The 20828-nt window shown below is 39.0% G+C and overlaps 1 protein-coding gene across 4 annotated transcripts in view; it reads left to right on the top strand.

Moving 5' to 3' along the window:
• LIFR (LIF receptor subunit alpha) overlaps positions 1-20548 on the top strand; it is a 53591-nt gene extending 33043 nt beyond the window's left edge. For all 4 annotated transcript variants that reach the window (XM_039709945.1, XM_039709942.1, XM_039709944.1 and 1 more), the window contains 10 exons: positions 1882-2047; positions 2204-2274; positions 2796-3009; positions 6321-6500; positions 8118-8219; positions 9790-9957; positions 10571-10732; positions 11763-11856; positions 12399-12477; positions 13136-20548. In XM_039709945.1, the coding sequence (XP_039565879.1) occupies positions 1882-2047; positions 2204-2274; positions 2796-3009; positions 6321-6500; positions 8118-8219; positions 9790-9957; positions 10571-10732; positions 11763-11856; positions 12399-12477; positions 13136-13774 (1875 nt within the window). In that variant the 3' untranslated portion in view covers positions 13775-20548. The remainder of the gene's footprint in view (positions 1-1881; positions 2048-2203; positions 2275-2795; positions 3010-6320; positions 6501-8117; positions 8220-9789; positions 9958-10570; positions 10733-11762; positions 11857-12398; positions 12478-13135) is intronic.
• Positions 20549-20828: the final 280 nt, after the last annotated feature.

Genomic DNA, 20828 nt, shown 5'->3' with positions numbered 1-20828 from the left:
ATTTCTGGATGGGGTTCAGATTTGCAGCCCAGTCAGGCTTCCAGCTGCTGCCTGGTGCTTTGCATCATGGACTGGAGCTGCATATTTTCTCTGCTGATTGTCAGAGGAGCTTAGAATACTAATTTAGACACCACCATCAGAGATACTGAGTGTAGGTGATGGGAATATATCCTCTTTTGTATTGCCCAACTTAGTGAAGGGTGACCTGTCTCACTGGGGAAGCCTAATGCAAAGTGTGTTTTCAGCTGGCCTGAGATTCACCCCAAATTTCTTTGTGCATACATATCTCTGACCATTCATTTCGAGTAGGCACATAGTGAATTCTCAGGTAGGTCTTGATGCACAGAGCCTGAATTTTTAATTTGAGCACATTAACCTCAGAGACTTCTTTTTGCAATGCTTGTTTGACTTCTGGCAGTATTCTGTTACCCTCTGCATTTAATTGTCAGCTGAGCACAGCTGTTGAGCACAGCCTTGAATAACATAAATCAAGCCACAGAAATGATGCAGCAAAGACTAAAGATAATCATTATGTACATGCCTCCAAAATAAGAGGGTGCATGCTCTCTAAGAGTATATTTAAAATACTTTCAGAGTACTTAATGAGTACAGAAGCCTTAAGCTTTTATATTTTGTCTGTAATAACATGTGTTAAGTAATACCAGAGATTGGGTACTATAAAAGGAACTTAGATATTTTTGGAATATGCAGCTCAAAACCTGGGGCATGGACTCATTTGTGAACTCTGCTACTGCATCAATAATCTGAGATAGAGGGAGAGGGTCAGGACTTACACTTTCACAGCAGTTTGATTCCCTTCACCTGTATCAGAGCCCTCACCCTGGATATTTTGTATGCAGCAAACAGCTTGGTAAAAGCTTTTATAGCTTTGTTATATGGTTGCTGGTAGCTTAATAAAAAAACTCCAGGAGTTCCCTCTCACAAAAGTAGCTGTGAAATTGCTATGGGGTTTTACATGGTATTTTAAGGATGTTTTCAGAAGCGTTTCCATCCGCATGAGAGATTGTTGGCTTTTCTAGTATTTTTCAAGTTGTCATTTGGCTTTTCTATTATTTTTCAAGTTGTCATTTGGCTTTAGAAATGCACAATTAGTTGCGTCTTAAAGTCACTTGGAGTCCAGTTTTTGGCAGCTGTGATGCACATGTGTTATAATTAGATTCAGTAAAAAAATATTCCTGGGCTTAGGGTTTCTTCAAGTAATTGTGAAATTGAAATGCTGTCTAGACCCACACCATTTTAAGAATAATAGGAGAGACTAGTGCTGTCATAAGAGCTGTGAACTGGGATCACCTGGGTAAGACCTAGATACTATTTTCTGAAGGAAAAAGGAAGGCAGCAGACTACATAAACATGATAAACATCCTGCTCAAGCAAACTGTGTTTAGTGAACTTCTGTGCGTGTGTCATAGGAAAAAGGCCTTTGTCCCTACAGTCTGATGTGCATGTGGGAGTGGGAGTGTGGGTTCTGAACACCAGAATTCTGGCCTGGACTATGTGAGCAGTTTTGCTGTATATGGGAGAGAGGGAGACTGAATGGGATGGATGGGAAACAACCACCTGCTACTGTGTGCAGAGCTCACACTGTTACAGAATCATCCATGTTGCCTCTCCTTTTCACATGTTACTGTATGCTTCAATTTCTGTCTATATAGAACTTTATTTTGGTGGATCTCTGAAGTTTTTGTTTAGGGTGACTGCATGGGACGTTTTTTTCCCACTATTTCCTTCATAGGGCTTGACTGCAGCTTTGTCAATATTTTTGGGGGACAAAACCCCTCACCTTTTTAGATGTTGCCTAGCAGTGTAATTTTGGAGGAAAAAAAAACACATATCACATCAATTTCTGTAAATTTCTAACAGCATAATGTCTCCATACCTGGGCGGAAATCTTCAACTTATACAGCTCAGCTGAATGCATTGCACCCTGACACCAAATACCAGCTCAGGGTGCGCTGCTCAGCTGCTGACCACTTCTGGAGGTGGAGTGACTGGAGCAGGGGGGTGGAGCAGACAACATCAGAAGCCCGTAAGTTCATCTAAACTCTTGATGATAAAATGTTGAACTTGTGAAGATACATATTTTAAAATTAGTCATCCAAATAAACCTAACTTTTCAATAGATGGTAAATTGTCTACTGCGCTACTGGGGAAAAAAACCTGCCACTCTTATTTTTTTATTTAGCTCCTGCAAGAGGACCAGATATCTGGAGAGAGAGAAGTCCTTCTGGTGAAAGCCTAATAGTCTTCTGGAAGGTAGATAGTTTTTTGTACAGTTACATTATGTAATATTTTATGTGTCCTATTTACTTTTATACATTTTTAAACATATATAAATGTTTATAAATTAGTGAAGTTTATAGTCAATAAACCAGACTGCTTTTCTTAACTTTTTATAAAACCATCCATTGAGACAAATATTTTTCCCCAAATAAGAATGTTATTAAAGTTTTATAATTTAAACATTGCTTTGAGAAGCATTTCACATGAAAAATTAAATGTTTTATACATCTCAGCTGAAGATTAAAAACTTAGGAATTTACATGTTAATTCTCAAAGTCACTTGAGTTACTTTTTTGCTTTATAATCTTACACAGTCATCAGACTAGATCAGGAACAGTAAATTTATATTATCCTATAATATAATAGGATATCCTATTGTAAAATATAGTAATATATATATATAATAAAATATCCTATAATATAATATTATCCTATAATAGAATGTCTTCTGTATATTGTATTTTGGTTTTAATGCATTCTTTGTCTGTTTGTAGCCCTTATCCGTTTCTGAAGCCAATGGAAAAATAGTTTCTCATGAAGTGTCCTGCTACCTGCTAGAGACACTACTGGAGCATAAAGTAGTCTCTGAACCCTCAAACAGTACCGAGATAAAACTTGGAAAAAGTGATTGTGTAATTAGCGTTGTAGCCAGAAACCATGCGGGCTCATCTCCCCCTTCAAGGATAACAAGCGTGGAACTTCCAAGTGGTGAGTGCTCCCAGCTGAGAGTTAAACACCTTCAAAGCTTGGGGAATATCTAGGAGAGTTTGTTTATTGAAAAATAATGATTTTTTTTTGTGCATTTATTTTCCCACACAAATCTGCTGGGCAGGGGGAAAAATGCAGCTTTGCTTTTGGAGTAGTGTCTCACCAATTAATTGTGCTCTTTACATAAAGTAGAAATGATAATGTGCAGTCTTACAGCTATTTGCGCTTTTCAAAAGCATTGGTGTGGATCCCTGATATTTTAGGAGCTCAGTGTATTTCTGGGTTTTCTTGTTGAGACACTGAGAAGTGTTACATGCTAAAGAGATTGAGAAGTTTTGGAGCTGTTGCGTGGCTTTTTAAGGCAAGAATTGTCACTTCAATGCCTGTGAGCTCTGTAGGAGAATATTAATTGGACTAGTTGTTTGTCACACTACAACAGTTGTTGAAGTGTTGGCATCCTTGTGCTAGGGAGCCAGTATTTGAAAAGGAGGTAGGACTTTAGCTTCCCAATTAAAACACTGCTACTCTTGCTGAGGGCTTTGTAAAGGGAAATAGCTGAGCCAGATAATGATTTTCTGTTCTTAACACTGAGCTTGGAGAGTAGATAATATTGCAAAGCAGTTATTGAGAGTCCACACTTCCCTGCACACCAGACAGTATAATCTCCCAAAGCCCAAACCTTTAGCTCCAGATCTGATGCTCTGCAGGGAGGACAGACTCACACAGCAAGGCCTGTCTCCGCTTGTTTGCCAGGAACATTCATGGATCTGCTTCTCCTTGCCCACGTGGAGAGCAGGTGTCACAGTTGGTTAACATGTGGCAACTCAGGTTCTGCTAAGACATGGCCATCTCTCATAGGCATAAATGTGTTCTGGCTGAGATTCAGTGAAATGAAAAAACAAGTTTGCTTCTGTGTGAAGGAAAACCATGTGAAATACAATGTTTCTTATGCTTCTCCAAAACAAAGAATCACAGAATAGGTCCAGTTGGAAGGGCCCACAGTCCAACCTCCTCACCCAAGCAGGGCCATCCCAAAGCACATGGCACAGGATTGGGTCCAGATGGTGCTTGGGTATCTCCAATAAGGCAGACTCCACAACCTCTCTGGGCAATCTGTCCCAGTGCTTGGTCCAGGAAAGTTCTTCCTTATGTTCATGTTCCTGTGTTCAGTTTCTGTCCTATTGCTTGGCACTTCTGAGCAGAGCCTGGTCCCTCCTCTGACCCCTCCCTGCAGGCTTTGACAGACACTGATTAGGTTCCCCTCTCAGCTGGCTCTTCTTGAGGCTGAACATGCCCAGCTCCTTCATCCTGTCCTCTTAAGAGAGATGCTCCAGTCCCTTAAGCATCTTTGTTGCCCTCCACTGGACCCATGGCAGGAACTCCATGTCTCTTTTGTCCTGAGGAGCCCAGAACTGAGCACAGCACTGATGCTAATACCTAGTAGTATATTCTTAGTCTGCCCATTGGAGAGAAAAGTAACTATATGGGACAGTTGATTTGAAATGCTTTTATAGCTCTCCTTCAGCAGAGAAAGCGTCAGGCTCTGGGAGTCAGAGAGGCCTCTGTAATAGGTTTGTGGTGTGGGATGACTGATGGCAGCTAGAGCTCTAGAGCTTTGCATTCATGTATAGCTTTTTCTTAGAAGTCTGAGGTTCCCTTTGGTGTTACCCAACTTGTACTCATTAAAGATTTGCTCCCGAGTTGGTATAGGAATTGAGTCACTGACTGGAGTCATACAAGATGACTCATTCAAAGAACTGGATGACATTTTTGCCCAGACATCTTTTCTGGCTGCTTCCTGTGTGCAGTCTGTAAGTGCTTTTAATGTCAATAAGGGAGCAGAGGGTCTGAAGCTGGAGTTTCTGAAAACTGAAAACACAAACACAGGATACACTGCCATAATTTATTTGTCACTGTCTCTGAACAGTGCTCTGTAGAGAGTTGGGGGCATATAATCTGGCTGATCTAGGCTTCCCTACCACAGTAGTGCTCTGCTGCTAGTAGTTATTTGCTCTTCTAGTCTAGGTTGCAGCTATAAATACACCAAAATGAGCAGTACTGCCCATGGTGAATTTCTAGTCGTCTAGCTCAGAAATTAAGGTGGAGTGTGGTATATTTTTAAATGGTTTTTAGACAGTATGTGATTACTGTCAGTAAAAAACTCTTTTCTGTAAATGGAAAAATTAAAGTCTGCTAATTAGAAATGTGATCTTTTCCAGCATCATAGAAATGTAGTTTCACTGGATGCATAGTAGTTTTTCTGGGGAAAGTATCAAGGCCCTTGTGGAGTTGATTTGCTTTTATTACTCATGTGTCTTTTTCTCGCCATGAGCAAGTTACAAAACAGTTGTACACTTAACTTTATGCTAAGATTATTTAGAAATAGACAGTCCTTTGACATTTGCAGCACATCTGTGTGAGTAAAGTTTTCATAGCACTAATTCTTAAAAACTGTCCTTGCCCTTCAGCCTTCCATGGTTTATAGCTTTAATAAAATTAAATAATCGACTCAATGGGGAGCATAAATGAGAACACTGAAAAAGGAAAACTGAAACCCTGAGATTGTTTTTGCAGATCTGTCATGGGGCCACCCCTTTTGTGGTGGCTTTTGGAAACCATCCCTTAGCTCTGCAGGGTCCCATGTGATGGACACAGCCATGGAAGGCAGCTGCAGGAATCGGAAGCTGTTCCCAGATCTGATCACTTCACAAGAACAGCTAAACTTTTGATAATCAGAAACAAGAAATATAGACTAAAGGCAATGCTTTTTTTTTTTTTCTTGTAAAATTTACCCCTGGTAGACTGAAGCCTCCATAAAGTTCACCAGGGACATGATTATTGCTGTTGATTCTTCATGAAAAATGGTTGTCTGTGGTTGGGCGAGTGACAGCAAGACACTTTGAAAGAAACACAAAGCAAACCATTTGATGAAATGACAGCAGGAATTTATAGCTGGAGGCTCCTGCCAGATTGGTTTCAATTCATATTTGAACCTGACATCTGCTGTAAATCCTTACCTTGAAAAAGTGCTTTTTAAGCCAGTCCTGAGCTGCTGCATTTCTCTTCATCGTACTTAAGGCTGGCTGAGGGATTTGCTGCAGGCTATGTCTGATTTTAAGCACTCTAAGCTCAGCTGAGTGCACTGCTTCGAAATCTCAGTTCATCCGTGCCTCTCATTCCTAGAAATGACGGCCCCTAGAAATGACTGCTGTTTGTAAAGCCATTGTGCTGTGGCTGGAAGGCTTTCTTTCATCTTTGGCTGTAGATAAGTGTCTGTTCTTTGATGGATTTTTGTGTCATCTTTGTTGCAGACAATGTCACAACAGATCAGGCCGTGGCAATGGGAAATGGTATTAATATTTCTTGGGATTCTTACCCCAACATGACATGTGGCTACATAGTAAAATGGTGTCATTCATCTGAGTCTGAACCCTGTAGTATGGACTGGCAGAAATTTCCTTCAAATACAACAAATGCAGTGATAAAATCTGGTAAGTCAGAATACTTTCTTGTGAGTCTTTCTGGTTGAGATCCTGAGCAACAAGTGGAATGAGAGCAGCATGAAGCTATAGGTTGCAGATTGTTTGATTGCTGTGTATTTGTGTAAATAAAGGAATTTCTTCTTGGTACTGTGTTTATTTTAATTTCTTACACAGTCTTGCCAAATCCAAATATCAGTCTTGACTTAACTTTTATCATCCTGTGTTTATTAACTGTTTTGAAATTACCTCTTGTAGCTGTACGCCACAATTTCCTAACTCAGCCTAATGCATGGTGGTTAATCTAGAGTTAGGGGTTTTATTTGGATTCTAAGCATAAACAGTGCTGCTCAGGATGGGAGAAGACTAATCTGTTGTTTTTACATGAGGCAGATTTTTTTTAAGTGTGACCTCCATGTGTTGGCTTGCTGTCAACTATTGAAATTTCCTGGAACAGGGCACATTCCAGGTCTTTAGATCCTGGTGGGCAGATCAGGGAAATGAAATTCAGCTGTGGTGGGACTAGTAGCAGCAGAAGAGGAAAGCGAGAACACATTAAAGATGTGGAATTTTTTTCTCTGCTTTCTATAAGGGTATATATTAGCCTTTTAGAAGAATTTAGTAATAAAGTCTCCATTCAAGGAAACAACTTGGAGCTGTGTACATAGGAATGTTGGGGGGGAATGAGACCTGGAAGAATGGGGGCAATATGTTTTTCTGTCTGTAATTACAACACTATGTCCATGTTGTTTCTGTTTGTGCTAGCTAGAGATTTTTTTTTTTTTTAAGCAGACAATACTGTGTCTGTCCAATGATGCACTGCTTTTACTCCTGAGCTCTTCACTGGGATGGTTCTTGCAGCATGTGACTCTTTTATGAGTTGTCCAGCTGCTAGGGCTGGGCTCAAGCTGGCAAATCCACCTCTGCTCTTAGTCCTGCTAGGAGAATCCCTCAGGCTGGACCTGAACTCTTGCAAAGCCCAGTTGACTTCTGTGTAGTTTCACTGTGGTATCTGTTTAGAAAAAATCTTGAAAGCAGTGTACAGTCCTGACTTGACAAAGTCCCAGAAAGTGGTAAATTATTGACACATTACAGCATCAAAAATATCTATGCTTCCACCAAAGACGTGTGAAGCATAGATTTGATGACTACCTGTGTTTTTTAAAGTCAGTTCAGGACTGAAGTTCATTGCTAAATTGTTTCACTGTCACTTCTGGGTGTTTTCTGCATATCTTTTGTACTGTTGCTCCAGTAAGCCTAGTTATTTCAAAATGCATTTGTATTTCTGAGGAGGCAGGATCTACATGGCTGATGTGGGAGGAAAGGAAGGGGATTATTTCTGGTAACTTCAATTTGTGTTTCCCCATGGAAAGGGCAATTTATGCAATTTGAGTAGCTTGTTTTGAATCCTCTTTGTTTAGTACTAAACTTTCTCTGGGAGCTAGATTTGGTTACCGCTTCTAAACCACATCTGATGGCATAGCTTTTGTAGAAATTACAAGTAGGAATGGTATTTATACCATTATACTTTGTAATTTTTTAATATGTATTTGTATATCTGCATCATGTGAAATGTACAAGCATCATTTTTCTGAAGTGAAATATTCTTACATCAATTTTCTCTTGCAGCTCTGTTCAAACCTGGCGTGAGATACAACTTTTCTCTGTATGGCTGCAAATCCATGGGATATCAGTTGTTGAAAAACATAACTGGGTATATGAAAGAGCTGCGTGAGTGCACTTTTATCATTCAGGATCTCTGCAAAGTGAACTTAGTCTTTGTCTATTTTTTAGCTCGGTGTTGGCAAAAGACTGAGATCAGAATCTCCATGCAGTACTACTTACTCCTGTTTGTTCTCTGTATATAACTGTAACGCATTTCTCCAGCCACTTCCAGTTCCAAGCATATGCAATAACACTTTGTTCTCCAGCTTGTGTGGTGGCACAGAGTGTCACAGCAATTCACAGCCGTAATTTGAACCACATGGCTGTGGTCCCCTCTACACAAGAGGAGGCAACTTTTTTTGATTCATCAAGTCCAAGTAAACTTTGAAGCACATTTAGTGCAGCTCAGCAATTGTAAAATTATCCATAACATTTCTGTGTTAAAATGAAAACACTTTGTTTGTAGATCCAAACTAGATCCTAGAGCACAACTACTTTGAGAATTGCAGTTGTATTCTGTCCCACACCAACCCTGTTTGGGTAACTGGGGTTTGACCCAGTGCTGAGCTTTGCTGGCCTGAAGATGCATTAATGTCTGTGAACAGAATGCTTTCTGTTCCCAGGTGTCTGGACATGACTTTACCCTTTAACACCACAGCTGCATTGTGTTGTATTGTATTGTAACTACAGCACCCATTTCACTTTGAAGTTTACTGTGTTTTTTGCTAAAATAGTTTGCCTAGAAACTGCTGACATAGAGTCCTGGGAAATGGTGTTGTTTATTTCATTGCTAAGGTTGAAGGTGAGGTTAAGGCAATTTTGTCAGAAACTCAATTTTCAGCCATTTGTATTTCTGCAAAAATTCTGAAAGGTTTCCCAGAAGAGTTTTCCATGTGTGTTATTAACAGATCAGACAGAAGCTTTCAAAATACAAAGACTTTGAGGGACTAAAAATGCATTGAATGTGTAGAAGAAACTTATTAGGAACTGAGGAATGCACAAGAGCATAGATTCATTCTCAAACATTAGCTTTGCCTTTGGACAGACAACCGTCAAGAGAAAAATGGATGCATTCTTAAACATGAGTTCAGCTGTGCTGGATCAAAGCCAAAGGCCTGACATTGTACATGGCAGTATGCATTATCTGCTATAACACTTTCAGTAGGCTTCAGGTATTGGAATAAGGACTTGTATAAACTGCTATAAGTAGTTCTTTCAAGCTGAGATGGTAAAATTGTGGAGTTTTTTTAGTTTTAAGACAGGCTATGAAGTCACAGAATTAAAGCCTGTAAAAGCTAATATGTATCCTCTGAATGTTTATACAATCTTTTGGGGTTTATTGCAGGAAGAAGGGTATTTACATTTATGGGTCTGTAAGACAGCTGACCAAAGAGAAATTTTTCTTCTAGCACCTCTTAGTAGCTAACACTGCAGCAATTATTAACAATTAGTCCAATATAGCTATATTTTTATAGACTCCTGCTGTCTTTCACACATACTTTATGGTGAGAAGTCTTTAGGAAAAGGTTGGAAAATGCTAGTTCCAAAATAAAACTCATTAAATACTTGCATGGTTTCAGCATTTTATGATAAGGTAATTTCTTACTGTTTTCTTCCTTCATAATTCTCCCTACAGCTCCAAAAACTGCACCAAATTTTATTGTTGAAGAAACTTCTTCAGATTCTATATTGGTAAAATGGGAAGACATTCCTATTGAAGAATGCCGAGGATTTCTAAAAGGATATCTTCTTTCCTTTGCAAAAGGTGAAAAAGATGCTTTAAAGCCTAGACTTTCAGAATCAGGTAAGTTAATTGTGTAGATTGCAACTTCCTTTCTTACATATTTTCTTTTTATTTTTCAATAATTTAATTTCACTTTAATAAAAAAAGATGCTTTAATAATAATTCAGTTGCATTACTCACTGTTATAATTTGGTCCTGATTTAAAATGCCTTCGTGTGATCACCCCAGTTGTTTTTAATATAAAGCAAAAGTTGGAGAAAACTGTCTCTCTGAGGCCATAAAGTAATGCAGTGACTAAGTGGCAATGTGTCATGCTGTCCTGTGCTCAAATACCCTGGGTAGATGAGGTGGGGAGGTTACATGGCTATATTTAATAGGGTATATTCTGCCAGTGCCTGTCCTGTCAGGACTGAAGCCTGACTCACATTTGTAAGAGGACATGCAGGAGGCTAAGGAAATTTAGTAAATCTGCAGCAGCAGCACCACACTGCTGTGCTGTTTGGTGCTGTGTAAGCAAGCAGCATTGCTAGGGTCCTTTATTTCAGTTTTTCTTTACACGGACTGTTCTTCTGGTTTCATCTGCTCACTTCAAGACAGTTTGCTAAAACTGAGGTTGTCTTTTTGAATCCTTTCTTACGAAGTTATGCTTTTCTTACTGCTCCCAAACAAACAGGGAATCCAGAACTTAAAGTTAACAATATCACTGACTTAACAAAGAAGTCTATGAAAATACTTGATCTTCAAGGCAAAACGAGTTACCAGCTGGAACTGCAAGCCTATACTGCTGGTGGGTTGAGCCCTCCAAACAGCCTCTATGTGGTGACAAAGGAAGACTGTAAGTTATAACCTGTTCAGACATATCCCTGTCTTTAGCACAGGAGCTGTATGATGTATATAATGCTGAGCTTATTTTCTTGTTTTGTGCATTTTTTTCTGTTCCTGTAGGTGGTTTGGGCCTACAGTCTAATTTTTACCTTTATTTAATTGGTTATTTATAAATACAAAAATACAGTTTAGAGTGAGGGAAAGATTCTTTTCTATTACAGCTACTTTGTAGTTCGTGGTATTTTATGCATAAAAAATAACTTCTAACCTACTACTAAATATAGTGGAGTCCGAGCTTAGTTTTCTCAAATAGCCAGCTGTTTTTGTAAGGTTTCCTTCCTATGATGAATGTCTGCTAATACATGGTGGGAAGAAAGACATTGTGGAAATATTTATCAGTTTCAGAGTTGTAAACAGATGCTTCTCGACTTTGCATTCAGTTTTATTGATCCCTTGACAGATGCAAGCACAGAAAGACAGTTATAAAAAAGTGATCTGCTTTGGACAATGAGAGAAAAAAAGTGTCTCCTATGAAGGACTAAACACTGGGGTTCAACTAAAATACAAGAAAATCAAGCTTGAGGCATTTAATATCAATGGAAGAAGGTAGTGGAGATCTATTTGAGCTAAAGCCCAGGGATTGGAAGCATTGTAAAACATAAAAAAGACAATGCTGTTTATACAATTAGTTGTTGGCCTAGAGGAGCCATTACCAGAAACTTGGCCAGCTCAGGTGGCATGAAAGTGCAATGCCAGTGCATTAGTGAGAACAGAATCACCATACCAATGAGTCTTGTGCTGCACATGAAGCCTTCTGTAATTAAACAATCAGAGAGATAATCTGCTGATTCCTGTAGTTATCACTGAATCTGTGAATTCCAGCAAAGGGGAAGGGTGATAGGTGTAGGTCATTGTTTGCAGACCACTGCACTAGCTGAGTTTAATGGAATGGTCTTTAAATGGGGGGAATATTAGAAAAGGCATAAAACTTACTGGTAACATTGGATCTATTACTGTCTTCTTTTTTTCTTTTCTGCCAGCTGTAGGATTAATCATTGCAATTCTCATCCCCGTTGCGGTGGTGCTGCTGCTTGGAGTGTTGGCCAGCATCTTCTGCTACCAAAAGAGGGAATGGTAAATGCCTTTCTCTGGTTCTCATCTCTCCTGGAAGTGTTTGCTTCAGTGCTAGGGTTTTCCATTATTTTAGTTACTCCCTGTTTTCTCTATATACCCAAAGAAGTTAATGGGCTTTGTTCAAAGGTGGGTGGCAAAAACACCATGTGGAAGATGAGGGAGAAACTGAGCTGGAGAGAGGTCAGAGGGAGGAATGCAAAAAGTTTTTGCAGGAGCCTGTCTTCCAGTGAGCACCGTTTATAAACAGTTCCCAAATGGAAATAAGCTGGCGACATACTGCAATTTGTGCGCCCTCTACAAACAAAGATGGACATACCATCTTCAACTTTTAGTAAATGTGGCATATTAAATTCCCAACTTAAAAAAGGAAAAAGGTTGCTGTTTTTTCCATTATACTCAGTGAAAGTTCAACACACTAAATCTTTGCACCAGATGTCTTCAGTATTCTGAGTTAAAGGGAAGTGTCTTGACTCCTTTTGTGTATTCACAATCTGTTTCAGGCCTTGCTGTCTTTATAATAATTTATTCTTTTGTCTTTAAAGGATTAAAGAAACATTTTATCCAGAAATCCCGAATCCTGAGAACAGTAAGGCACTGCAGTTCCAGAGGAACATCTGTGAGGTAACCCTTACTTTAAATCTAGTATTTTAAGCTTCTGAAAGATAAAACCAGTTAAAGAATTCTTTTGCAAACTTTGACTCATCTGTTCCAATTGTAGAAAAAAACTCTGTGGCAGAGGGAAGCAATCCAATTTACTGAGTAACTTCTGTCAGGTGCTATCTAGAGCTTTGTTGTTGTTAATGTAGTTATTTGCAATGTTTGAACTAGGAAAGGACTGTTGCATTTCTCTTCTTCCAGCTAATGAGAAGTGTCAGTACCTGATAAGAATACACACCCATCTTTGTCAAAGTGTTAAAGGAAGCAGGAAGTATGGAGATCTGCCATATCCCATTATCCTGGTAGATACATTAGTTGGAGATGGGCATAATATTTAAACAGCCTTTGGGAATGGGTTGTAGAAAGATTTGGAGATTTGGAGAAAGTTCTCAAACACTTACTGCAGTCTCTTTAATTTGCATAAAATACTTCAAACATTAACAGGAATGTGAGCCAGAAAATGATAAACACCTTTTTTTTTTTTTAATGCATTGTACTAGTGTCCATGGGATGAGTACAATCCACAAGCCACCAAACTGCTGTAATTTTGGCAACTTGGTGCTTTCAGGTTTTCCAGATCTTTTAGCTTAGTGTCTCCCCCTTCTCGTTTTTCTCGTTTCAGGGGAATAAGACACTTAAAACACTGGAAATGAACCCCTGCACTCCTAACAGTGTTGAAGTGGTGGAAGCACAGTCTACAGCTCCAAAGATTGAAGACACAGAGATGATGTCCCCAGCAGCAGAGACCACTGTGCCTGAAGATGGCTCTGACTCAGAAATGGAAAACCACGTTGTTGTCTCCTACTGTCCCCCTATCATTGAAGAGGAGATCACAAATCCCCCTACAGATGAGCCTGGGGGGTCATCTCAGGTGGTTTACATTGACATCCAGTCAATGTACCAGCCTCAAATTAAACCAGAGGAGGAGCCAGAAATAGACTTAGTGACTACAGCAGGCTATAAGCCACAAATGCAACTCTCTATCAGTGCTCTGAAAATAGAGGGTCATTCACCTGTGGAGGAAGAATTGGATAAAAGTGCAGGTTACAGACCTCAAGCAAACACAAATGCGTGGAACGTGGGCACTCCAGACTCTCCTGGATCAGTTGAAAGCAACAATGAAAATGCATCTTTTGGGAGTCCATGTTCAATTAATTCCCGACAGTTTCTGCTTCCCCCAAAAGACGATGAAGACTCTCCTAAACCCATTAACACAGGGTGGTCCTTCACACACTTTTTTCAGAACAAACCAAATGATTAACAGTGAGTCCTCATTGCACATGAACCTGCCTTCTGAATAAGCTTTTATTCCTGATATTATAAAGAAAGGAAGAAGAAAACTGCAAAAGGCATGAATTATTCTTGGAGACAGTCAGCAGAAGTTCTAGTGAGCTGAATGTTACCATGTTACCATTTTTAATTTAGTCAAAGTGTTAATATTCCATTGTAATAGAGGCTGAGAGGCCAAAATTATAGCAATTTACTTATTACTCTAGTAAAATATATTGGATGTAAGGGGTTTTGAATTTACAGCCTCTGATAATTAAAATCAAAGAACTCTGCCTACCTTCACACAATGCTCCAAGATAAAAGTGGTCTCATGAAATTTATAACTTGGAAAGATTGCTTTGCTTTGTTGTAGTTGTTCTCAACCATGCAGACTCAAATGATGCAGCACCAACAGATTTCCTTACTGAAGGTTAAATTTATAGCAAATTCAGCCTAAGACACAGAAACAATGCAGTTGGAAACTGTTGAGATCTTTTACCTAGTTATAAACAAAGAACAAATGAGAGTGCTGGTTTTTTTCTTCTCCTGTATGGAAGGTTATTGTCACTGTTTAACACTTAAAAAGCAATGGCCATTCACATCTGTTGCTTTTTGACTAGACACTAATTTCTGTACCTACTGTACAATGTTTATTAAATATTTGACTCAGGGGTACAAACTTGGGGAAAAGAAGTGTAACACTGATTGAAACCTCAACAAGAACTGCATAAAGTTTAAAACTTCCTTTAAAAAAAACCAACTTAGAATGCTCTATATTTTTTCTATCTTTTGGTTAAAGAGTTAATCTTTCCTAATGTATTGCACTAATACATTTTGTATTTCATAGCTTCTGCTCCAGATCTCCTGCTTTGAAGTGGTACAGTAGTCCATTCACCCTCAGTGTTCAGCAGTCTTTGCACTATGCAGTAATGTAAGCCATGGGGAAATCTCTGTCTACTCACCTTAGCTGCTGAAGCAGTTTGGCACATGAAATTAGAGGTAGTAGGACTAGGTCCTTGAGGAGAAATTGCTTTTTGGATGGTCTTTATTGTATTAGCTTTGTATTACCTGCTGCCTGGCTGATCTTTGATCTTAACACGTCAACCCAACAGGACCTTCTGTACAAATCCTACCTGGCAGTACAAGGTAGGATTTCTCTGGTGGCAGGGAGAAACCCAGGGAGGTTTTAGTGCCACTAATTCTACCTCTCCTTTACCAGATATGTGATGCAAAGAAAGCTTAAATTATGTACATTTTGTGCTTAAAGGAATGTTTAGTACAATCATCTTTTAAAATGCTTGTTTTCCCATGTGCATCTCTAGACAACTGTAACCGTAACATTTCATGGTGTAAATTTCAGGCTGTGGCATACATGAATTTCACTAGCTTACAGGAGAAACTTTTGAGAAATTTACCTGTTTCTTGCTGTAAAACAGTGGGGAGACATCAGATGTTAAAAGTTTGATCAAAAAGGGTCTCCATGAAGTTCTAACCAAATTTTATTTTAATCTCCATTTCCTTAGCTACTGTGTTTTGTTTGGAGTTTGGATTGTCGTTTGGTTTTGGGTTTTGGGGTTTTTTTTAATAAATAAGACATGGGAATGGTTTTCTAAACAAAACAGATAAGGAGCCTGAATTGCCTAGGCTGCTGCTAGTCGTAAAGGTGTGAGAGTAGACCAGGATGATGATTTGACAGACATTTGATCTCCAAACCACATGATCTGGCCATCAAAATAAAACCAAGAATAAGGTAAAACCTAATCACAGCAATGGGTCTTCAGTTTCAGAGGCTGGCATGTCTCTGCCATCTCCATAGAATGAAATATAGAGGTGTTTCAAAACTGACAAAAAGGCAAGGCACTAAATAGTTACCGTAATACCTATTACAATCCTGTGTGTGCCTCCCAGTAGAGTGAACTGTGAAGTAGTGAAAAACAGGTTAGTCTGCAGGTCTGGCAGAGTGCAGGGTGTCTCTGAAAGGACAGAAAGTGCACATAGGATTCATCTGTTGAGTCTTTGAGTTAGCAGGGCTGCACGTGAATAGACTGGCAGTGAAAAGAGCTGAGGTCCATTTGTGACCAAGCATCAGCACAAGGGAAGTGTCATAGCCTGTAACTTAGAACATTAAACTAACACATGAAAGGAAGCAGTTATGCCCTTTGTGATTGATAGCTGGGAGGAGGCTAAATCCTAATAGTAACAACTGGTTTTCATAATTATTCTTTTTAGAGTATTTCTTTTCACTAGTGTAGATTTGGCATAATGTCTCCATCTCCTAAGATGAATTTTAGCTTTTGCTGCTATATGCTTTTAATTGAAAGCAGATGATGTCATGGACAGTGTGTATGGGTAGTGGTTAAGGGTATTTTTTTATAGAGCAGATTCTCAGTACAGAGGAGCAATCAGTATTGTATGGTGATACAACTGAAAAAAACCCCTCTGTAGCAGAACAGCTGACCATGAAGAATAACTGTGCTTTTCATATGGCTGTGTATTGCAAGAAACAAAATCAAACTGCAGTTTGAGAGTACTAGCAATTTTTAATTTGGAGACTGGAAATCAAGGCAGCTGCAGAGAACACACAGAGCTCTCACAGGAAGCAGTTTAGGACCATTCTCAGTGTTCTCATGGTGAATCACTTACACATAAGCATCACATACTCAGGTTTCCCAGTGTGCTGCTTCTGCTATTCAGTAAAAACAACAACATTTTAAATTGCTTCATTTCTTAGTGATTAGGTAAGGAAAAGCTCCACAAATGCGTGTCCTGCCTCAATATTGATGTTATAAACTCTCTCTGACCTAGTTATTTCCTTTTTTTTTTTAATTCTTGACTATATACCTGGTCTTCTGACTTCCAGGATGCAGGTCAGAAGGGTCCTTTAACAGCAATGCCTTCAATGAGAAGAGTGGGAGAGTGGGGCAGATGTGGGAGAGACACAAGCTTGAGCAGTATCTGTAGCATCATTGTTGCTTAATGCTGATGAGCCAGTGAGCAGTTGTCATTCCAGCACTTGAAAGCTCAGCTGCTTCACCTCTGTGTTTTCCTTTGAGCCCCTTCAGTGCTGCCTTTCGAATGCCTATCTCAGATCTTCAGCAGTGAATTCAGATGCATAGGGAGAGGTGGTCTGCTGATGTGATCAGGCACCCCTAGGTACATGGAGCAGTAGGGATGAACGACCAGGACAGTCAGGGAACAGACTTGCTTTCTGAGCCCAAGTGCCATGTTAAACCAGTGAAGCATCTTTAGGAATGTCTTTGAACCAAATACTCTTTCAAAGCATGGTGCTCTCTCATAGCCTCTAAGTGCTTTGATAACAGTTGTAAGTTTCAGAGGGGATCAGATTCTTTGTACTAGTGCCTTCTAGCTTCCTGATGAGCCTCTTCGGACAAGTTTTTTTTCTGAAAAATATCTTAGGAATCCTAAAGTTTAAACAGCATTTCCTTACCAGCCTTTTGTGAAAAAATCTTATCCTTTATTGAACATTTGTTTTTAGTTATGTTGGCTTTTTCCTTCATTTTTTTTAGAAGAGTAGAAAGTGCAGCTTTGAAAAAAAATTAAAAGAACCAAACAAAAAGCAAAACCCAACAACTTCCAGAAGGGATATCACCAGAAGGGATTGTGTCATGCCTAACTCCAGGATCATTGTACAGAGATGTAGGGTATTAATGCCAAGCAGTTGCTTTCTGAAGAAAGTTGTCGATTCTGCTGCTTTTTATTTTTGAGCCATGCCTGTCATATGTGACAATTTAAGTTTTGTAGTGGGTTTTTGTACTGTTCACTGTACGTGTGGAACATCAGTCACATTTGATGTATCATTGTGCACTCTCTATTTGACACATTGATTATTTTTGGTTTTTTTACATATACGAGATGTGGAATCTCAAGCTTGTGTTAGATTTTGGGATGGTAGATCTGCATGTGATATACCTCACAGAACTACTAGTTAATATATCAACAAAATAGTAAGCTAATATTACAGGCAGGCAGTGAATTACCTCCCCTGCTGTGCAGTGGCTGTATAGGCAGATACAGATCCTGATAACTGACATTTGCTGTCTTTATTATCTCTAGTTGCTGCTTTCTTGGGTAAACCATTTCCAAAGGGAGCCAGTCGCTGTGTTGTCTTGGCACAATTGGCAAATGCGCTGCATTTCTTCATCTTTGTTTGTGTGGGGGACCAGAACTTTACTTTGCTAGGAATGTGGCAGCAGCACACTCCTGCTGGCCTTGAGCTTCAGCCTGCTCTGAAGATGTATTTTCAAGTCACCTTTTTATGTTGTTGTTGATAGGTTCAGCTGGGTAAAGCTTAGTGCTGGGGTGTTCCCTGTGATCATGTCCTCCAGGACACTCAGTTGAACATGAATAGGAGCAAAAATAAAAGCAATTGGGTGCACTGGAGAGAGAAGGTGATTAGACATCACTCTGAAAAGGCAATGATAAATTGTGTGCTCTGTTTTTAAATAAATACTGCTTTGTAAATAGAATACTTGTATACCTACAAGTAGATAGAAATATAGTAAAATAATTTGACTGATATTAGAAAAATGTAACATTTAGAGAATTAAATTGCTAACAAGGCTCTGTATAGCATAAATCTATGAGGAGCTTCCCATGTAAATAGCAACTTCTGTTCTGCCAGAGACTTTGATGAAGACTTCAGTGCAAATGACATTTAATATTTGTAACACTAAGTCCTAACCCTTTATGCACACATGTGCTTGCATCATCATGTGCCTAGGTGCATATGGCAGAGAAAGTAGGCTTACAGCTGCCAAAGTGATTTTTTTGGAGTCCTGTACATGAATATATACCTTCTGAGACAGTTTTGTCTAGAGGAAGCACCTGCTGCCTTGTGCTCCTCCCAACACACTTTGCAACACTTGTGGTGCTGTGCATTATATGGTGCCCTCTGTGGATGATGCTCAAAGATGCTGTTGGCAGTTGGCAGTATTTGTTGGTTTTTTTCCCTCATCTTTTCCTTAGCCAGCCTGGAAACACAGACCCAGAGCCCAAATGCTAGACAAGGATTCAGAAGTGTTTGAATGTTTAATTCCTTTATGTTTAAGACTGTCTTAGATATTTTATTAGGAGCTGTAAAATAGATTCTTCCACCACGATTTTCTTTCCCCTCCCCCATTTATATAACTCTAGATTTTCCCCAGTGTTTCTAAGATAGCAAGTGTTTGTTTCCCTTTAGCATGTTATACAAACAAACCTCAGATAATATTTGCAGATGATATCTCTAACTTTGTACATTGTCCCAGCATGCGTGACAATACTTCTCCCCCACAAAAACATCTATTATTTCCTTCAGCTTTTACAAATGAAAAAAAAACCCTCCAGAGGACTTCTGGGTTTTGGAGGGCAGGGGCTCAGTATCCCCATGCAGGTGAGCTGGTCTAATGGCAGTGTTTCATGAGAGGATGGGGTTAATCCCTCTCCAGTCTCACCCTCTTCTTGTGACAGTACTGTCCAGGTGACTTTGTGGTGCACCAGAGCAGATGAAATCCTTGGTTTTCAGTTTGATACCTAACAACATCTCTAGGACAGTCCCAAATCTGCATTTTGACTGAAAGCAAGCTTCAGTGGAGATTTATGGACAGCTTCCACTAGAAGGCTCAATACCTTTGCAGCTCACTTGATCCCATGTTGTGCAAAAGGCCGTGAGTAAAACTAACCCAGGAACAAAGCAAAAGTGAAATTTTCATTTTTTCATTACTTGGATTAAGAAAAATTTTAAAATTCATAGCTCGAGCAGGGCAAATTAAAATAGAAAGGTCACACCCTTCAGTTGTAATACAATAAAAAATAATCTTTGAATGTCACTCTGTCAATGTTTTCTAAACGTGGTTCAAGAATGGCTTTGGAAACATTTTATGTTGTGATAGCATGTCAAAAGTTTGTAAAACTGGGGATAACAAAAAGAGAAGACAACTGAATCATGTCATATCTGAAATCCTACTTGAAGGTAACAGCAATTTAAACTTTGAGCCTTTTGTGGCACACAAAACATCAGAACTGGTGGAATCATACAGGTCACCTGAAAAAAACACACAACATTGTACTATAATGCTGTAACTTTAAACATATACTGTGAATAGGTTCAATGGTTTTTTTTAGCTCTTTTTATACCATGTTTTTTACAGCATAAATAATTTGCTTAGAGATGTTTTTATGTTCTGTTTTTATGAAGATTTTAATGGACTTTTGTTTAATACTAGTGAAAATATTGTTTGCCAATTTGACATAGTCATATATAGAAGTTAATTCTGAGAATAAATCAGTAGACTGAGCTGAAAAAATAGTCTTCATAACACACTAAATCTAATAAGTCATTCAGCATATTTTTGTTGCTGAATGATACTGAAATTTTCCAGCTTCCAAATCTGCTATTGAAAATTACTTCTTTCATGATTTTAGCAAAATCATCACAAGGCACTTTAAAGAAGCTGTAGCATGCCAAGTAAAATACTGATTCAACAAAGTGTATCAATATGAAAATTTATCTGCTAAGCAGTTAAACAAATGCATGCTTAAAAAAGGAAGCATGGGATCATGTTGGGGATATAATATTTCAGTGTGGCAGTTGACATTTAAGACTAACCTAACATTAAGATACAACTTTGCATACATTTTAAACCTAGTTTGCTTGCTTGGTGTAACTCCTGTTGTATTGCCTGGATGTCTAAAAGTAAGCATGTGTTTAACAATTTTGCCATAGTATTGCCAGGAAACTTAATAAATATATTTTCTTACACTCTTATATGTCTTCATTTTCTTTGCTTTCCTATTTCTTTTTTAAGTAAGAGTTAAATTCTGCTCATGCCCCAGTACAAAGAGAGTTATTTGAATTTTGTGCCAGAGTAAATAACCACAGGATCTAGCAAGCACAGCCTTGGCTTCCTGATAGGCAGAGTGGATAGTAACAAATACTCCCCAAGCCACTTCTCCTCAGCACAACAGATCCTACCATTTCCAAGGCCCACTGAAGCCTGGCTGTTCTTGCTGTACAATGCAGTGATAGGAAAAAGTCCAGGTCACTT

This window comes from Passer montanus, unplaced genomic scaffold, assembly GCF_014805655.1.
Source record: "Passer montanus isolate IOZ18808 unplaced genomic scaffold, ASM1480565v1 scaffold22, whole genome shotgun sequence".
NCBI lineage: Eukaryota > Metazoa > Chordata > Aves > Passeriformes > Passeridae > Passer > Passer montanus.
Note: the sequence above shows the minus strand (reverse complement) of the source record. Positions and strands in the feature narration are given on the sequence as shown.